This window comes from Artemia sp. Qi Xiang Cuo, chromosome 5, assembly GCF_049724085.1.
Source record: "Artemia sp. Qi Xiang Cuo chromosome 5, ASM4972408v1, whole genome shotgun sequence".
In the NCBI taxonomy this organism is placed as follows: Eukaryota; Metazoa; Arthropoda; class Branchiopoda; order Anostraca; family Artemiidae; genus Artemia; species Artemia sp. Qi Xiang Cuo.
In genome coordinates this window covers 78,629,245-78,644,705 of record NC_142798.1, presented here as the reverse complement: position 1 = coordinate 78,644,705, position 15,461 = coordinate 78,629,245, and the positions used below count along the sequence as shown (strand labels likewise).

At 34.6% G+C, this 15,461-nt stretch overlaps 1 protein-coding gene across 1 annotated transcript in view; it reads right to left on the bottom strand.

Moving 5' to 3' along the window:
- Positions 1-15,461, bottom strand: part of Prosbeta3 (proteasome subunit beta type-3) — a 63,535-nt gene that overhangs the window by 26,688 nt on the left and 21,386 nt on the right. Inside the window, exon 4 of the mRNA XM_089089020.1 lies at positions 10,558-10,643. Coding sequence (XP_088945146.1) covers positions 10,558-10,643 — 86 coding nt within the window. The remainder of the gene's footprint in view (positions 1-10,557; positions 10,644-15,461) is intronic.

Below are 15,461 nucleotides of genomic sequence, written 5' to 3'. Positions count from 1 at the left end.
TACGTGCAGGTACTTGACTCTCACCTTCTGTTAAGAAAAAACTACACAAGTTACTAGATGAGGGAGATACGGGCGTTGTAAAATCTGTTGCTGACTTGGTTTTGTAACGTCTGATCGGATTTTGCAACTCCCCGTAGAACCTGGAGACTCCTTCTGGCGGTTTTTTTGGTGAAACTTAGGTCAATAATGTGTTGAAATTTTGTTCAATGACTGATCAAAACTGGGGTGATGTATTTTCCGCTTACCTGTATTCCATTATCGGGTGAGCGGAAAGTGCATCATTCTATTGACTTGATTGCGAGGCTTGATTACACAACAAGAAATCGCTCACAAGCACTACAACTGCCTATCTGTCAAACTTCTTCGACAAGTGGACCCTCAATCATGAGAGGCGGTGGCCATGGGGGAATAGAGGCGGTGTTATATCATCCCGTATCCGTTCCCGTTTGGCCCTGGCTCTCTATGAAAAAACAGCCATACAAATACGAGTCGTGACTACATAACAAGGAAAATAACTGACAAATGGATGGACCCTCAGAAGTAGGAAGCCTTGGGCAATCGGGTGGAAGTCGTATATACTATCCCTCTTCCTCCAGATTGATCTCAGGCTGCCTATGAGAAGCTACTACCCAGTTATAGATGTGGATGATGAACAATAAAGAATTATAAACCACAATTAAGCGAAATAACCTTACAACGTGGGGACCCGTTGGTCAACTGTTGTGACCTGTGGTGCGTTTTATTCCATTGGTCATGAGACTTGGCTATAGGACTCTCATGAGAAAATCAACAAATCTTCCTATAAAAAGTGATCTGCCAGAATTATCCTAACTCACCTCTACCACAAGAAGATAATGTGAAAACAGATACAACTCGAGGCTACGGTCGTCTAAAGATGGATAAGAGTTCTGGTACCTTGGACATAGGTTTGCATGGTAGTGTTCCACGGTTTTATCGAGATCGTTGGCTGATGCCTTGACAAGGTCTGTCCAACAAAGAAAATCTGTACGAGTAAGAAAAATGCTAAAAGATACATGACATTAATTCCGTGATCCGCAAAAAATACCCGACCTGAAACCCCCATCTTTAGAAGAAAATGTGATAAAACAAGTTACCAGACAGAAATATACGATTAAGATGGAAAGAAGTCCGATACGTGAGAGGTACTTAAGCTCTGTTTTTTTCACTGTTTATCATTTCGGGGAAAGGCACGTAGCTTGATACTGCTTACGGAGAACAACTCGAACAAGAAAAAGAGACCAAGGATACCGGTGAAAATTAGACACCATAAATCTTAAACAACAATTAAGCAGCTATACTTATTACCAAAGTCATCAAATTGTAATTGACTAACTTGTGCGTAATCATTACCCAAACTTCTACAAATTAATGTAATTAGTTTGAATATGTATTACAACTAAGTAATAATTTATTTTATAATCATTAATAAGTATTACATTACTAAACATTTGTAGATATGACAAATAAGTAACCCTCGGCCACCTTTGAAGTTAAATACTGAAACAAGGGGCCATATGGTACGGTTCTTATTTTTAAAATAAAATCTAGTAGAATAAATTAAAAAAAAAGCGAACATGATGAGAGGCCCAAGACATGAACAATTAAATAATAGTAGACTAGAAAATGTAACCACATGGAATCTTAATAAAAGACAGTGTAGATAACATTAGTGATTCATTAAAAGAATGGGGAGTTATTGAGAATTCATTAAGAGAAAGGGAACTTATCAGAGCAGTAGAAAATCTCGACTGTCCAAAACTATATAATATTCTAAAGTATCAAAAGACAGTGTTGAAACAAAGAATGATCCTATGACTAACGGCAAGTTTGGTGCATTATAACTTTAGTGCACGTGCAATGACAAGAACACTAGAGCACACTAGACTAAGTGCCAACCTAGCCTTCCAAATTTTAATTCAACATATTCCAACAACAAAGTATAGCTCGTTGTCTAATTATATCGCCGACAATATTTGGTACGATCAAGACGATGACAACATAACTACAATTTGGCCCATTGAATTTCTCTCCATACTAATAGACCGAGGACACCTGTTAAAAGGTGAAAGCTTCCTTAAGGCCTTATACATCAACTGTGTAAATAATACGTATCTAAATCCAATAAACCTTCTAACGGGATCCACAATTTCTTAAGTTAACCCAAGAAATTATAAAGACATAAAGAAAATAACCCTGAATTTCTTCCAAGAAGAAGAAAACTTTGGAAGAAAAATATTCCCTGGTTTAGACGTAATCGTGCGTGAGCAACTATGCTGTTGCCAATCACATGTAAACTTAAGTTTCTCCCTAGTAAAAATAATGAATGACCAATTGTCCTTATCTCAGCTGAGCCGGAAAGTCATTAGACAAAATATGCGAAGAAATGACATAATGACCACACTGGAGGGCCTGCGCATCCCAAACCGATTATTAGTGTATTTGATGTACTTAAATTAACCTGAAGGCGGAAAAAGTAGTATAAAATTTGAGCTAAAGTTTTTCGGCTCAAATGTTTTGTCATGGGAAGGTTCTCGACTTCTCAATATGCTTACATCCCCAAGTTCAAAGGCGGCACTGCCGGTAGATGCACCCATATTGAAATTAAAACCCAATATTAGTGGAAGAAACTGTATATATAAATAATTTCGTTGAAACGAATAATAAAAGAACCCTCTAACATGACCTGAAGTGTTATGTCCTTGTAAATTTATTATTACTATTAATTAAAAAAAAATAAGTGCGCTAAATTGAAAAATTATTAATACATTAATATTTATAAAACTATCAATTAAAGGGATGTCACGGGGTCTAAATACATGTAGAATATATTGACAAAAAAAGGTATTTTCTAGAAAGTCTATACACTATTAATCATATGCGGAATTTTCGAAAAACGACCATAAAGTTATTAAACGAGAGTATAGTTCTTCAAGGAATCGAATTAGTTTCAAATACACAGATAGCAAGGTGCACGGTGGCACCGGTAAAAAATTAGTTCAACATCGACCTAAAGTTACTTTTTTTTCCATTCAAAGTATATATTCATTATTAGTTTATATGGAGCTTCAGATTAATCGAATTACTTCGAACGAATGAGTACCCGTTGTATGAGGAAATACCGGTGAAAAGGTAGTTTGACCTCGACCTAGAGTGAACCATAACTATAACTGATCTTGAAAAAATTAACTAGACATAAGTCAATAAAAACTACCTTTTCTTTCGGAACAATGACCAAAGCCATTATCGATACAGATTTCGTATGCATAAAGCACGCAAAAGAAAATTTCAGATACCCGGCGGCAATGATCATTGAAAATAAATAAGTGGATGAAGTCTTCGCACAAAAATGGGACGTCAAGTATAATTTAAGAGAAATTAACGTGGAATCCTAAGATTTTGGTTTAAATTTCATAAACAAGCCCAAATACCGGCCAGCGAGAGCCAAATTGGGAATAAAATTTAACGGCAGAAAGGGAAAATACCTCCATTTCATTCTACATGAAATCAGAAAATTACAAAGACAATATACAGTTCGGTACTGGTGCGTCAAGGGACCTTGTCAGACAGATCAGATTTATTACTTCTCGACAAGTATAGAAAGCAAAAATTAGTTTACAAAATTGAGGGATATTCAGACTGTGTAAAATACCAAGGAACACATGACCTTCTCAAGGAAATAAAATACTACAAACAATATTTATATAATCCAAGAAGCGTAATATATAAAGCGAAAAGAAAAGAAATTATATTTAAGAGAATTAAAAATTATGAATCAAAATCAAAAGTAACCAAAAAATCAAAAAAACTTTCCCAATTGAAATAATTAAGTCAACCCACGCACCTTTTACGTTAAAAGAAAAATTCTTGTGTAAAATCAATTAAAATAACCATACCCCCCAGCCTAAGTATCAGCCGTATGTCTACCATAAGAAATCAACAAATTCTATGACCAAGAATCTTAATCTCACCTTATTTCCTTCACCAAAAAAAAGAAAGTCCCGTATAATAGGAATCTAAATTATCCTTCGATTATCAATCAAATAAAATCTTTCTATATTATGTTTAATGAAATATTAATTCCAGAAACAGCAAAAAAGGATGTGGCTAACCAATTTCATGATAATCTTCGTTGCCCAAACTATAGCCCAAGATATCCTAAAACTTGGAGTAATCTTCAAACATGAGAATTCGTTACTTGCAAGCCACAATGCCTGGAAGATATTTATGAAACTGGATCACAAACCGTTTGAAACCCTATTTCAACAAGTAATAAGATTAGAAAAGAACACCAATGAATTAAAGGACTCTATATTCCAATTCTTAAAATCAGACAAAAGCTTGCAGACCACAAAAGACATGCACCACAAGGAAAATACAGAAAATCTACCCCCCCATTCTCCCTAAACTAAAGTCGAAATTCATAGTAGACGACTTTGACAAGAAAATGGCAGAGATCGATAAAGCTCTAGGAACTAACAATAAAGAAAACAGAAGGAAAAGAGAACTAAGTAATGCGGACGGATCCATAATCGAATATAATACGACAAAATATACCACAGATTCCTTCTTGACGACTTCCAAGAAAAATAAACTCTATGATGGAAATTACGCCATGATAAATGAATTACCAAGCATATGGACATATCTAAAGCAACTATGGCAAGACCATACGGCGAGCAACGTTACTAAGAAAGTATCTCCAAAAGAAATAAAGAAAAATATAGACAAGCCACAAAGAAAGAAAAATACCACGACAACTATGCCCAAACTCGAGGCAAGAACAGAGGAAATACAACCCTCACTAACGGATATCACAACCAATGCAAGACCAGAGTTAATCAAACTCATCGAACAGTCCCAAGAAAAATTAATTACAATAACGCATTTGAAACCAACGACGTTTACAAAATGGTCATGGTCCACAGGACCAACATTTACAAAGACCCACTCCATCGGTAAAATGTACATAAATTTAAGAGCAAGGCTCCCAGTATTGCATACCGAGACTCAAACTATATTAGTTCAAGGACGCCATTCAGGTAACAAAAGGAAATTTCCTGATAGTAAAAGGAAGGAAATATACGTACCCTGCTAAATGCTGGACAATTGACGGCAAATATACATGTGCCAGACTTGCCATGGCCGACGAACCAACCAAAAACCACTTCAAATCGTTACATGAGCTAAATGAGAAGAACGCCCTAAGAGTATCGATTCACCAATCCTTCTTAATATTGTACAGACAGAGACTGCAGGCACTGTTTGAATTGTTCAATACCGAAATACAAAAGTTAAAGCAAAGTACCAAAAGAATCTTCGAAGTATTTTTTCGAAAAAGCAAATATCGCAGATCAGCTAGTCTAATACAAATCGTAGGAGAATTAGCTTCACGCTTATTTGGGCTATCGACTGAAGAAGACCTAAATATCCTATGGGAAAGCGTAGGATAACTAAACAACGCGACGAACGTGACCTTACATATCCAAAAAATACCAGCCAGTATAGCCAATTATCAGAGAGACAAAATCAAGGCAATCTCGAAGAAAATATCAGACAGTAAGCATAATGAACTATTTAAAGAATGAAGTAGATCGTGTGATTTCCGATTCGAGCCTCAACTTGGCAACTGATGTTAGCAAATTTGAATTTGCATTATTTGCCCTTACTGGAGGAACCTTGTCATATGACCTAGTGGACCCTTCAAACCTAAAAAGTGTCTTAGATGAAATAAAAACACATCTAACGTTCGGACTACATCTACCAACAGAACCAGAAGTAGCAAACCTTCCACTACTACACCAAGCTAAAGGTTCACATCATGGAAATAAACGAACAACTATTTGCAGTAGTAACAATTCCATTAATAAATCAACAATCCATATATGACTTGTATAAAATTTCTACGTTCCCAGCCAACATAGGTAAAATTAATTCGTTCATGACTATCACCCCCGAAGCGGAATACTTACTTGTCGATCAAGATAGGAGAAAATATGCCTTAGCAAATCCACAGGACCTTAAGGAATGCGTAGCATTCAAAAACCTGGTATGTTAACTAACCCTGCCTGTTTATAACGTAAAACCTGGATCCTGTATGTTAGATATATTTTTAAAAGAGACTCAACAAGAAGAAATTCCTAATTCATGCGAAGCGCTAGTAGGTAGTACTAAAAGAGAAATATTTATTCGTCTTAGAAATGACCTATGGCTATTTTCTGTTCCAAAAGAAACAGTTGGGACTATCTCTTGTTATAATAACACAGAAAGAATCGATCCAAGCTACAGAACTGAACTACTATTACAAGACGTGGGAACAATAACCATAAAACAAGGATGTCGACTGGTAACCAAAGAAGCCACGGTACAAACACCACTGATAACCACAAGCACGAATATAATAAGCTCCTAGGTGGTCAATTTCAAACCAGTCAATTTATCACATACAAGTCCTAATATCGAAAATGAAGAAGTGAAAACCGCAATATGGTCAAAAATAGAGAATGTCAAAGGAACCTTTCCACTAAAAAAAATTAAAGAAGCCTTAGACTCTCAAATTCCCCTATTTACTAATAAAGACCAAAGATCACGTATGTAGAAAGTAGATACGGACTATTTTCAACAAATTTTTGGTGGTATATCCTCCTGACGGTAGGATTCGTATTCATGATCTCTCTAACTATAAGAATCTTATTGAACCTAAATTACGGAAGAATTGTGATAAAGTGTAGTAAAAGAGCAAAGTCTGATCACATCCAGCCGAGTGAGATGCAAAACCTAAACCCGGAACTCCCTGATAACCCCTAAACAAAAAGAAAGAGAGAGGACATGATCGAACGAATGAGATTAGAGGCCCTCATTCGTGCAATATCCAGTCCCAAATCTCTACTTATTGTTTGCATAAACCCATGCGGCTGCAAAGATGTATTTCTTAAGCAGCATGGACGCGCGTAAACAGTAAAGACTTGAAAATTTATAGTAAATCGAGACCTCTCATAAAACCATGTAGATTACCTCGGATGTAGTCATATAATAGAAAATTAAATGCTAAAGTAGATGAGAATTGAATAACATTTAAAAATGTATTGAATATTGAACATGTGCCAAATGCATATATATATAAGTATATATATAATCACTAAATCTTGAAAACCTCATATCGTGTTATTTTTGTAGACACAATCATTCTTCTTATGATTGCCTAGCTTATCTCATAGTAGTCTAGAATTGCTGCAATATGCATGTGAAAGAATGTAAATTCCTTTTATTCGTATTATCTTTGAGTTTAACCGTACCCATATTAGGTTACTATCGTTAGTACGACTAATAACAACTATTATTTCAAATAATAATCCACATATAATATCGTATAAATTGTGTATTATTGCTGTATGTGTTTTAACTTATGCAATTATAAAGAGCATATGATTCTGCCCAAATATTTATATTCCAGGAAGCAGAGTAATCAGTGCAAATTAATTATTGGTGTACCAGCAAGCAACACGGATACAACCCCGTAGCATCTACTTTCATCATTCGTCAACCACCAATAAGTACTCACCAAGGAAACCCCTGAAGGCAATACCCTGATGAAAATCCAAGTCACCCAAGTCTAGTACCAGGTAATGCCACCCCCAGGCAATATCGACAAACCAAGGACCCCATACACAGGTACATACCTGAATTAATGATTACCTAGAGAACCACCCCGACCAGCATGTCGTAAAACTGCATAAAATCCTTCGATAACTATCTTTAGATGGCAAGGTCCCAAACATTAAATCCTAAGGACCAAGAATAACCCTGGAGTCAATCCCTCAAAGATTGTATATCTTAAGCCTCAAATCAAAGACAATATGTTAAACCAATATCCCAAGCTTAATTTTTGACCATATCCAATCATTATTAGATGTCACGAAACCAAACTATCCTCCATGAAAAGAGGAACCAATCATAATCGGTTTCGCGGGAAATATAGACTGTACGTGCAAAACTTCCAAGAATAAAGTGTTAGAGAAGAGATCAAACCAAGTTATCTTAGCCAAAATCCCAATGATTAAGCCCTCAATGATTATGTATCAGTAAACAAGAATCATAGACATTGCGTCAGACATAGCACCTATATGAAATTCTGTTCCGACCGTAGATACCCCTATACGACATAACATAAAAGAAGGACTAACTGTGAGTAATTTATGGGAAACACAGACTTTACGAGAATTAGATTGTCCTGAGGATGAAAGTGCTCAAAAAGAGATACCCAGCTCAGGGATCAAGATACCTATTTTATGTAATTCATTCTTTAAGTGTCATGTACCCAGGAAACAGTTCAATAAATCTAAGACATCAACCCATAGTAAATGACGTAGCTAACAACGCACGGACAATTTTGTGCAATTAGTTTTATTTGTGAACAGCATAAGCATTTATTCCAAGGACCGAGTGCCAAAAAGTGAAGTACCATGAAGACAAACTGTAAAAACTTAGCCACCCCAGTCATTAATTGAATGGAAGCGCAAAGTAAAGTGACAACATATGTGAGTATTAAAAACACGTAGAATAACGAAGTAAGTGCGAATCTTATGTATCTAACTTACAACTTTAGTGATTATTAAGAAACTTTTCATAATCAGATGAAAATAAGTGTAAATTGCATTACCCCAATGTTGCAATCAGACATTAAGTTTTAAAAATTATAATCTATGAAACCTTTTATTTGCAATCGTTTAATTTATATCTATCAGTGCTCTTGAAGTCAGTTACGTATCGTATCATTATAGTGTCAGGTGGAAGTATAGTCAAATCTGGAGATAAAGGGAAGATGTACCATTTTAAGTGATAAATTAGTCAAGAAGGCAGAACTTAATTAGTTAGAACCGCGTAAAACGATTAGCATATCAGGAGAAGAAATTTTAATGTTAGGTGGAGGGACTAATACTTATTACGTAATCATATAACCAAATCTGTTAGTCAATAGAAACTCTTTGTCCCTTTCGTCAAATAGAGTTTATAGGCGGTGGACTTTAAAGTGATGTTTTAAAACATGTAATCTTATAAAAAAAACGGTAACGTGAAATGAAAAAAAAAATACATATCTTCAAAAAGATAATCTAAATCGCGTAACAAGTAAAAAATCAAATCTTTTCAAAAAAAGGGGGGAGAATCGAGATCAAAATTTGAAAGAGTATAAAGAGCAGGGTAACACAAAGATGAGTACATCGTTAAGAATGGGAAGGATGATATGTAATGGAATCAATTTTCAAGACATCGAAATTGTTCAAGTAAAATAAAATCGCCCAGAATATAAACCCAAAGAATTCAAGTAACACTTAATTGTCAAATTTAAAAAGTAGCGAAACATTTTATCACAATTGTAACTACGAAAAAAATCGTTCCCACAAAAAAGGTAACAGCAATAAATATTCATAATGAGCAATTTCACATGAAATGCAACCAATCATGTAATCTAAATCTTCAGTTTGAAGTTCCAAACGATCAACAGATGGTCACTTGAGATAAGAAATAAAACTAAATATTCCGCTATAATTACAAGGTAAAAACTTTAAAAACTTTTTCTCAAGACACAAAAGTATAACTAAATATTAAACCGTAATTACAAGGTATATCTTTAAAAAATATTCTCTTGAGATAAAATGTAAAACTATTTAGTTCGCTCTAATTATAAGCTAAAAACTTCTTTCCGCAAAAAAAAATTCCAAAGAAAAGTTTTAAAGAGTCATAAATCGTATCAAAAGTTAGTTAAAATCAACTAGCTGATTGGTACATCACTGACCAATAGTAATAGAGGACAAAAATTTTGAACCAATAGAATTAGTATAATGCGCTTTTTGGTAACGCCTGAATGTAACTTTAGGCGAAATCACAGAGTATAGAACTTTCGAACTTAGCAAATTGAGTTAGTCTTTTGTCAGTTTTGGAGCCAGTCTTGTTTTAGTCTTATTAGAGTCTTACTTGAGACTCGGGCCAGTTTTATTGTAGACTCATCTTCAACCTTTTATCTTATGTTAATTAAATAGACAGTAGTACTGAACGTTACTTGTATTACCACTGAGTAGTTCTAACCAAGAGACATTTACTGCAAGTGTTTTGATATACCCAAACCTCTGTTCCGATTATGTGAGTAAATAAATACATCACTTTCTTATTTTATTCTCTTTACGTTAGTATTTCTCAAGATAGTTAGTCCTTGTGGCTCCACTCGCTCTCAAGGGAACCTGGAGCCCTTCAATCTGATTTTGACTCAGTATGGCCGTAAATACAAGCTCCCCATTTGAACTGCTAATTTAAGCTCCCCACACACGAAGTTTCGCCTCCACTCAGGTATGCCACTCACGAACCGTCAACTAAGAGTTTAACCGAAAATTACCCATGGAAATAATTAAACGAGGAATTCATATGCAAAGAAGTAACTTAAGGTAAAAAAAAAAGAACTCCCCCTTTTTTATTAATAACACCCCCCCCCATTAGATTCCTTGGCAAATCCCTTCTTCGCTGAGCTAAAAGCTAAAAAGAGCTTACCAATCAAATCCATATTAGCTACATAAGGTACGTTGGTTTTAGGATCCAAACCAGCAATGACAGGGTTTATGAAATAAGGTCCAAATCTAAAAATAAAACAGCGTCTTTATTAGCATTAATAATAAAATAATAAAACAGATAATAATAATTAATAAAAATTAATAAAAAATAATATAATAATAAAAAATAATACATTAATAAAAAATAATAATAATAAAATAATAAAATATTAAAATATTAAAATAATAAAATAATAAAACAGCGTCTTTAATTGGCTTCATTTTAAGCCCTTTTTGAAAATTAACAACAAAGATGAATATGGTTCAGACAAGGATATTGTTTCAGGAAGGGGAGGGGGGTAAAAGTCCAGATATTCAATTCCTAATGCAGTCTATAATGTCCAAAAAGCTTTCCTGTTTTCACCTATTTTGCATAAGAAAAGAGTTATAATAATTATAATTATAACAATAATAATAATAATACAATAACAACAATAATAATTATAAAGAAACGATAAGACAATGTAATTAAATATTTTTTTTTATCTACATTAAGGCGTTAATTTTTTACCGACAAAATCGATTTCTCTGCGACGGTGGATGTAAACTTTTCCTGAAAAAAAAACAAAACATTTTTACTACTATTTCAGTAAAACGTCTTTTTGGGGGGCGGATTAGTAGATCTTATTAACTGTGATGGTAATAAAATGATTACTACGAAGCGAGCTCTGGCGAGCAGATTAAGCCGTCATCTTTAGAAAAAATATAACATCAGCAGTAACGAAAAACTTGGAACTGTCAGCACTCTAGTTGGCTGTTTAACGTTTATTGAAACCAAAATCTGGCCACACACAATCACAACAATCTAAGCCGCTGATTAGTCTAAGACAATATTTTCTGAAGAAACGAAGACTGGAGATACTTTCAACTTCGTCAGCAACTACTACAGACAACAGAAAATAGTCTTTTTAGAGCCAACACATTACAAAGGTTCAGCCACCTACTCAGAACGCCATCATATCTACCCTAGAAATAGATTATGAGGTTTTGACCCAGTTGGAGGCGAGCCTGTCACTAATCAAAGCAAAGACTATCCAATAACCTTTCAAGACATGTGGGGTTGACAAAGATCGACGTTTACAACACCCTAGCAGTAGCAGGAGACGAAACAATGGGAGGAGACTGGCATTAGTCCCTATGCTGAACAATGCCCTCCTTAGGAGTCATTAATTAGTTTTCAATTTATTGCAGGTCATTTAAAACATGTCTTAGTTTTTTTATATTCAATTTATTTGCTTTTAAATAAAGTGAAAAAATACTTAAGAGAAATTAAAATTTTATTTGCAAGAAAAAACACCCAGTAATAATCAGTAAAAAATTAGTCAGCCACACCCCAAAAGTGAGACTTCCTCCCAACATAACGGAATTCGCAACTTAGCTCTGAGAGCTGGAGAGAAATATGACGCCAAAAAAGTGTAACTACCTTAGGTTCATTTACATAAAATCCACAATTTGAGTTCCTATATAGTTTACAATTTGGTTTCCCATACTGAATCAAAGATGAACAAAGGGAAATTACTCAATTGAGACTGCCGAAATTTTCATCAACGAATTTTTTAACGGCACGTTTTGGCGATTATTAGCTCAATAAAAAAAAGACTAAATAAATGTATTTGACCATTTAAAAATATTATCATCTGCATTCCACCACAATTTGAGTATGTCTGCGCTTTCGTTTTCAAAATTCACTGTCAACGAAGAAAGATTTAACTTTGGTAATATTCTTTCTTGACAGGAAGACAGCTAATTCGCGAATTCGAACCATGAGAATTAAGAAGAAACTAACTTTAACGTACGGTAGCTAGGCAGGATGATCCTCACTTCGAGAATCTCAACAATAATCAATTGAAATTCACAATCAATTGAAACTCATTCATCTTTTTATCAATTGAAATTCACCGACAAATGAAATTCACAATCAAATTCTCAATAAAAAATCGGTACATATGTACTCTCTGGAACACACGTGAGAAGTGAAGTTTGGTTAATACTAATGAAATAAAACAAAATAGAATAAAAATATAATAGTTTAGAAACAAGTTTCGGCTATATATTTGTACGTTAGGGGGCGGGGGAAGGGGGGAGGGTAATGCATAGCATATATTAGATACCTAACCTAACCAAACCTAGACACCTTTTTCCCCCCTAAACCCCAAAAAACAATAATTTAAATATTGTAAACCCAATAACAAACCAGGCTTTGCAATCCATTTCTCTATTGAAAGAAACCCACATCTTCCCTATATAATAGTGTTAAATAAAAAAAACAAGCTTTTTAACTGAAAGTAAGGAGCAACATTAAAACTTAAAATGAACAGAAATTATTCCGTATATGAAAGGGGCTGTCCCCTCCTCAGCGCCTCGCTCTTTACGCTAAAGTTTTTATTGTTTTGGAAAATAGAGTTGTGAGAATCTGATCTGAACGTTAATGAAGAAAGATCTAACCATGAGATAGTTGTTATGTTTCACAATATTCCTGAGCAGATATATCATTTTTGGTTCAGATTTTCTAAATTTATAAACGCGAAAATCAAGCAAATAACTTGTTATACAAAATTTCATACTTGATTACATCACGATAATAGTAGTCCTTGATTTTAACAAGCAAAGTGTGTTCAGTAAGAGCTTAATTACAAACATAGTAATTTACGATTCTGTTATTTTAATTTACTAAAAATATATCTTAAAACATTAAAAGTTAAAGTCAATTTTGCGATCCCAACAATAAGCAGAAATACTTATTAATTTTTACAGAGTTATAGACTTTAATTTTATTGAATCACATCATTTGTGACGATTTTTTTATGTCTTTGCCAGTAGCTAGTTAGACCCACTTTTGATAATGCGACGAAAATACAGTAGGGGCAGTAATGTCCTACTATAGACCTACTTTTGTATAATTTTCAATATCATTGTTATATTTTTTCCGTTACTTTTTTAATTGAAAAAATTGCATACTGAATTATTCTGAAAAATCTGACAAATAATTTTGCAAAAAATTAACTATTAAAATATTCCTCACCCTAATAACGTTTAGACGGTCTAACAGAACATAAACGCAAAAAACATTTTAAATTCTAAAATCTTGGAGATTTTTACGAATCGTTAACACAGAGACAGACGGTGTTAAATATTGGAAGTAATTAAATTACGGGAACACGGAAAAAATTGACATGTGACAGTCATATCATTTCAAATGCAGCAAAATGTCGCAGAAACTTCGGTCGCATCCTCCAAAGTTTCTACGACCACGAAGGGGAGGTTAAGGATGAGGAAAAAGCAGTCCCCCTGTTACACAAAATTAATTCTGCTAATTTTGGGGTTGAACAGCGTAGGCTAGAAATATTCCAAGAAATCAAAAGAGATCAAATATCAATTTCCAACTCCCCTGCACCTTTCTTATAACTAATTTTAGGATGTCTTGGCATTAAAATACACTCTTCGGGGCATCTACCCCCTCTAAAATTTATATGGCTTCCCTTCCCATAAAATTCTTGTATCTTAACAATCGGCAACTTGCGTAGTTTATAGTCCTTGCCCCGGAGGCTGGAAGGGGGGTCGTCAAACCCAGACGGATAGTTAAATGACCTTTGGACTATTCTGAGCAAAATGGCCATCTCAAAACTTTAATGGGATACGTTTGGGGAAAATGGAAGGAATGAATAATCCGGGGGAACGATTTTTCGGGAGGGTGGATGCCTAGACCCGACACTAGGGCCTTTAGAAGGTTGAGCCATGGCCCTTTGAAGATCATATTACTTAAGTTATATTTTTTGCCTGGTGCTTAGGTTACTTCACAATTAAACCAGCCCTTTCCCACTGGACTAACTTTAAACACATAAAGCGATCATAATAAACGTCTAAAATCCGTGCAATCATCAAAGGAAAACTATCCGAAATATTAGAAATATGTGGAAGAGAGATGGGGATTCAAGCTCAGATCAAGCGTGAAAGGCTTTCTAGGGAAAAATATAAATTGTTGATCCAAAAATTTCATGTTGTTGCTACTATGTTGAATTTCCCAAAACTTAACATAAACATCCGTAGCATAAGATTCTATGTAGAGCTCGAGTGTACTTGGAAATACACTACATAACGTGCTTTAAGTTGTGCTAGAGTGAAAGATTTTACGACTTAGCGTGAAAGCATGATAAGGAAAATTACTACTACTACTTCTAACAATTCACTGTAGCACCAAGCCACCTGAGGCCAACACAGCTACGCACGCTCCTCCTCCATCCCAATATTCGGATCCTCCCTCCCTGCACCGTCCCAAAAGGTTCCAATTTGTTACGACCTTCCTTACGATCTCTGCCCATTCCATTCGGTGACGAACTATTTGGGCCCAGATGGACCCAGATTTTTTATTCCAGGTTCCAGACTATTTGGACCCAGATGGACGATGTTTGGGCCCAGATGGATGGCCGAAAAGGACGATCTTTGTCATCTGATTCTTCATTTGAATAACATGCTCTAACCACCTCAACCTTTCCAGGTAAGGTTGTATAATTTAACAATATATAATTTCATAATAGATATAATAACATAATTTAACATAATTGAATAAAATCTAACAGATTTTAGTCAATTAACATTAATTGAATAAAATCCAAATATAATTCAACATAACTGGATAAAATCTAATTAAAAAATAAAAGTACCACTGACAGTGCAGCGTTACCCAGCAGAATTAAAAAAAAAATCGAAAAAAGCTTAATCTTAACTTATCGCACAGTTTGAGGTAATGAACTGTAAGTAAGGAGCGACGGGGCTCAATATACATATTTAAAAAGAATTGGCTATCATTCTGATTCCAAATATATAAGTTTCATTTAGTGTTACCCA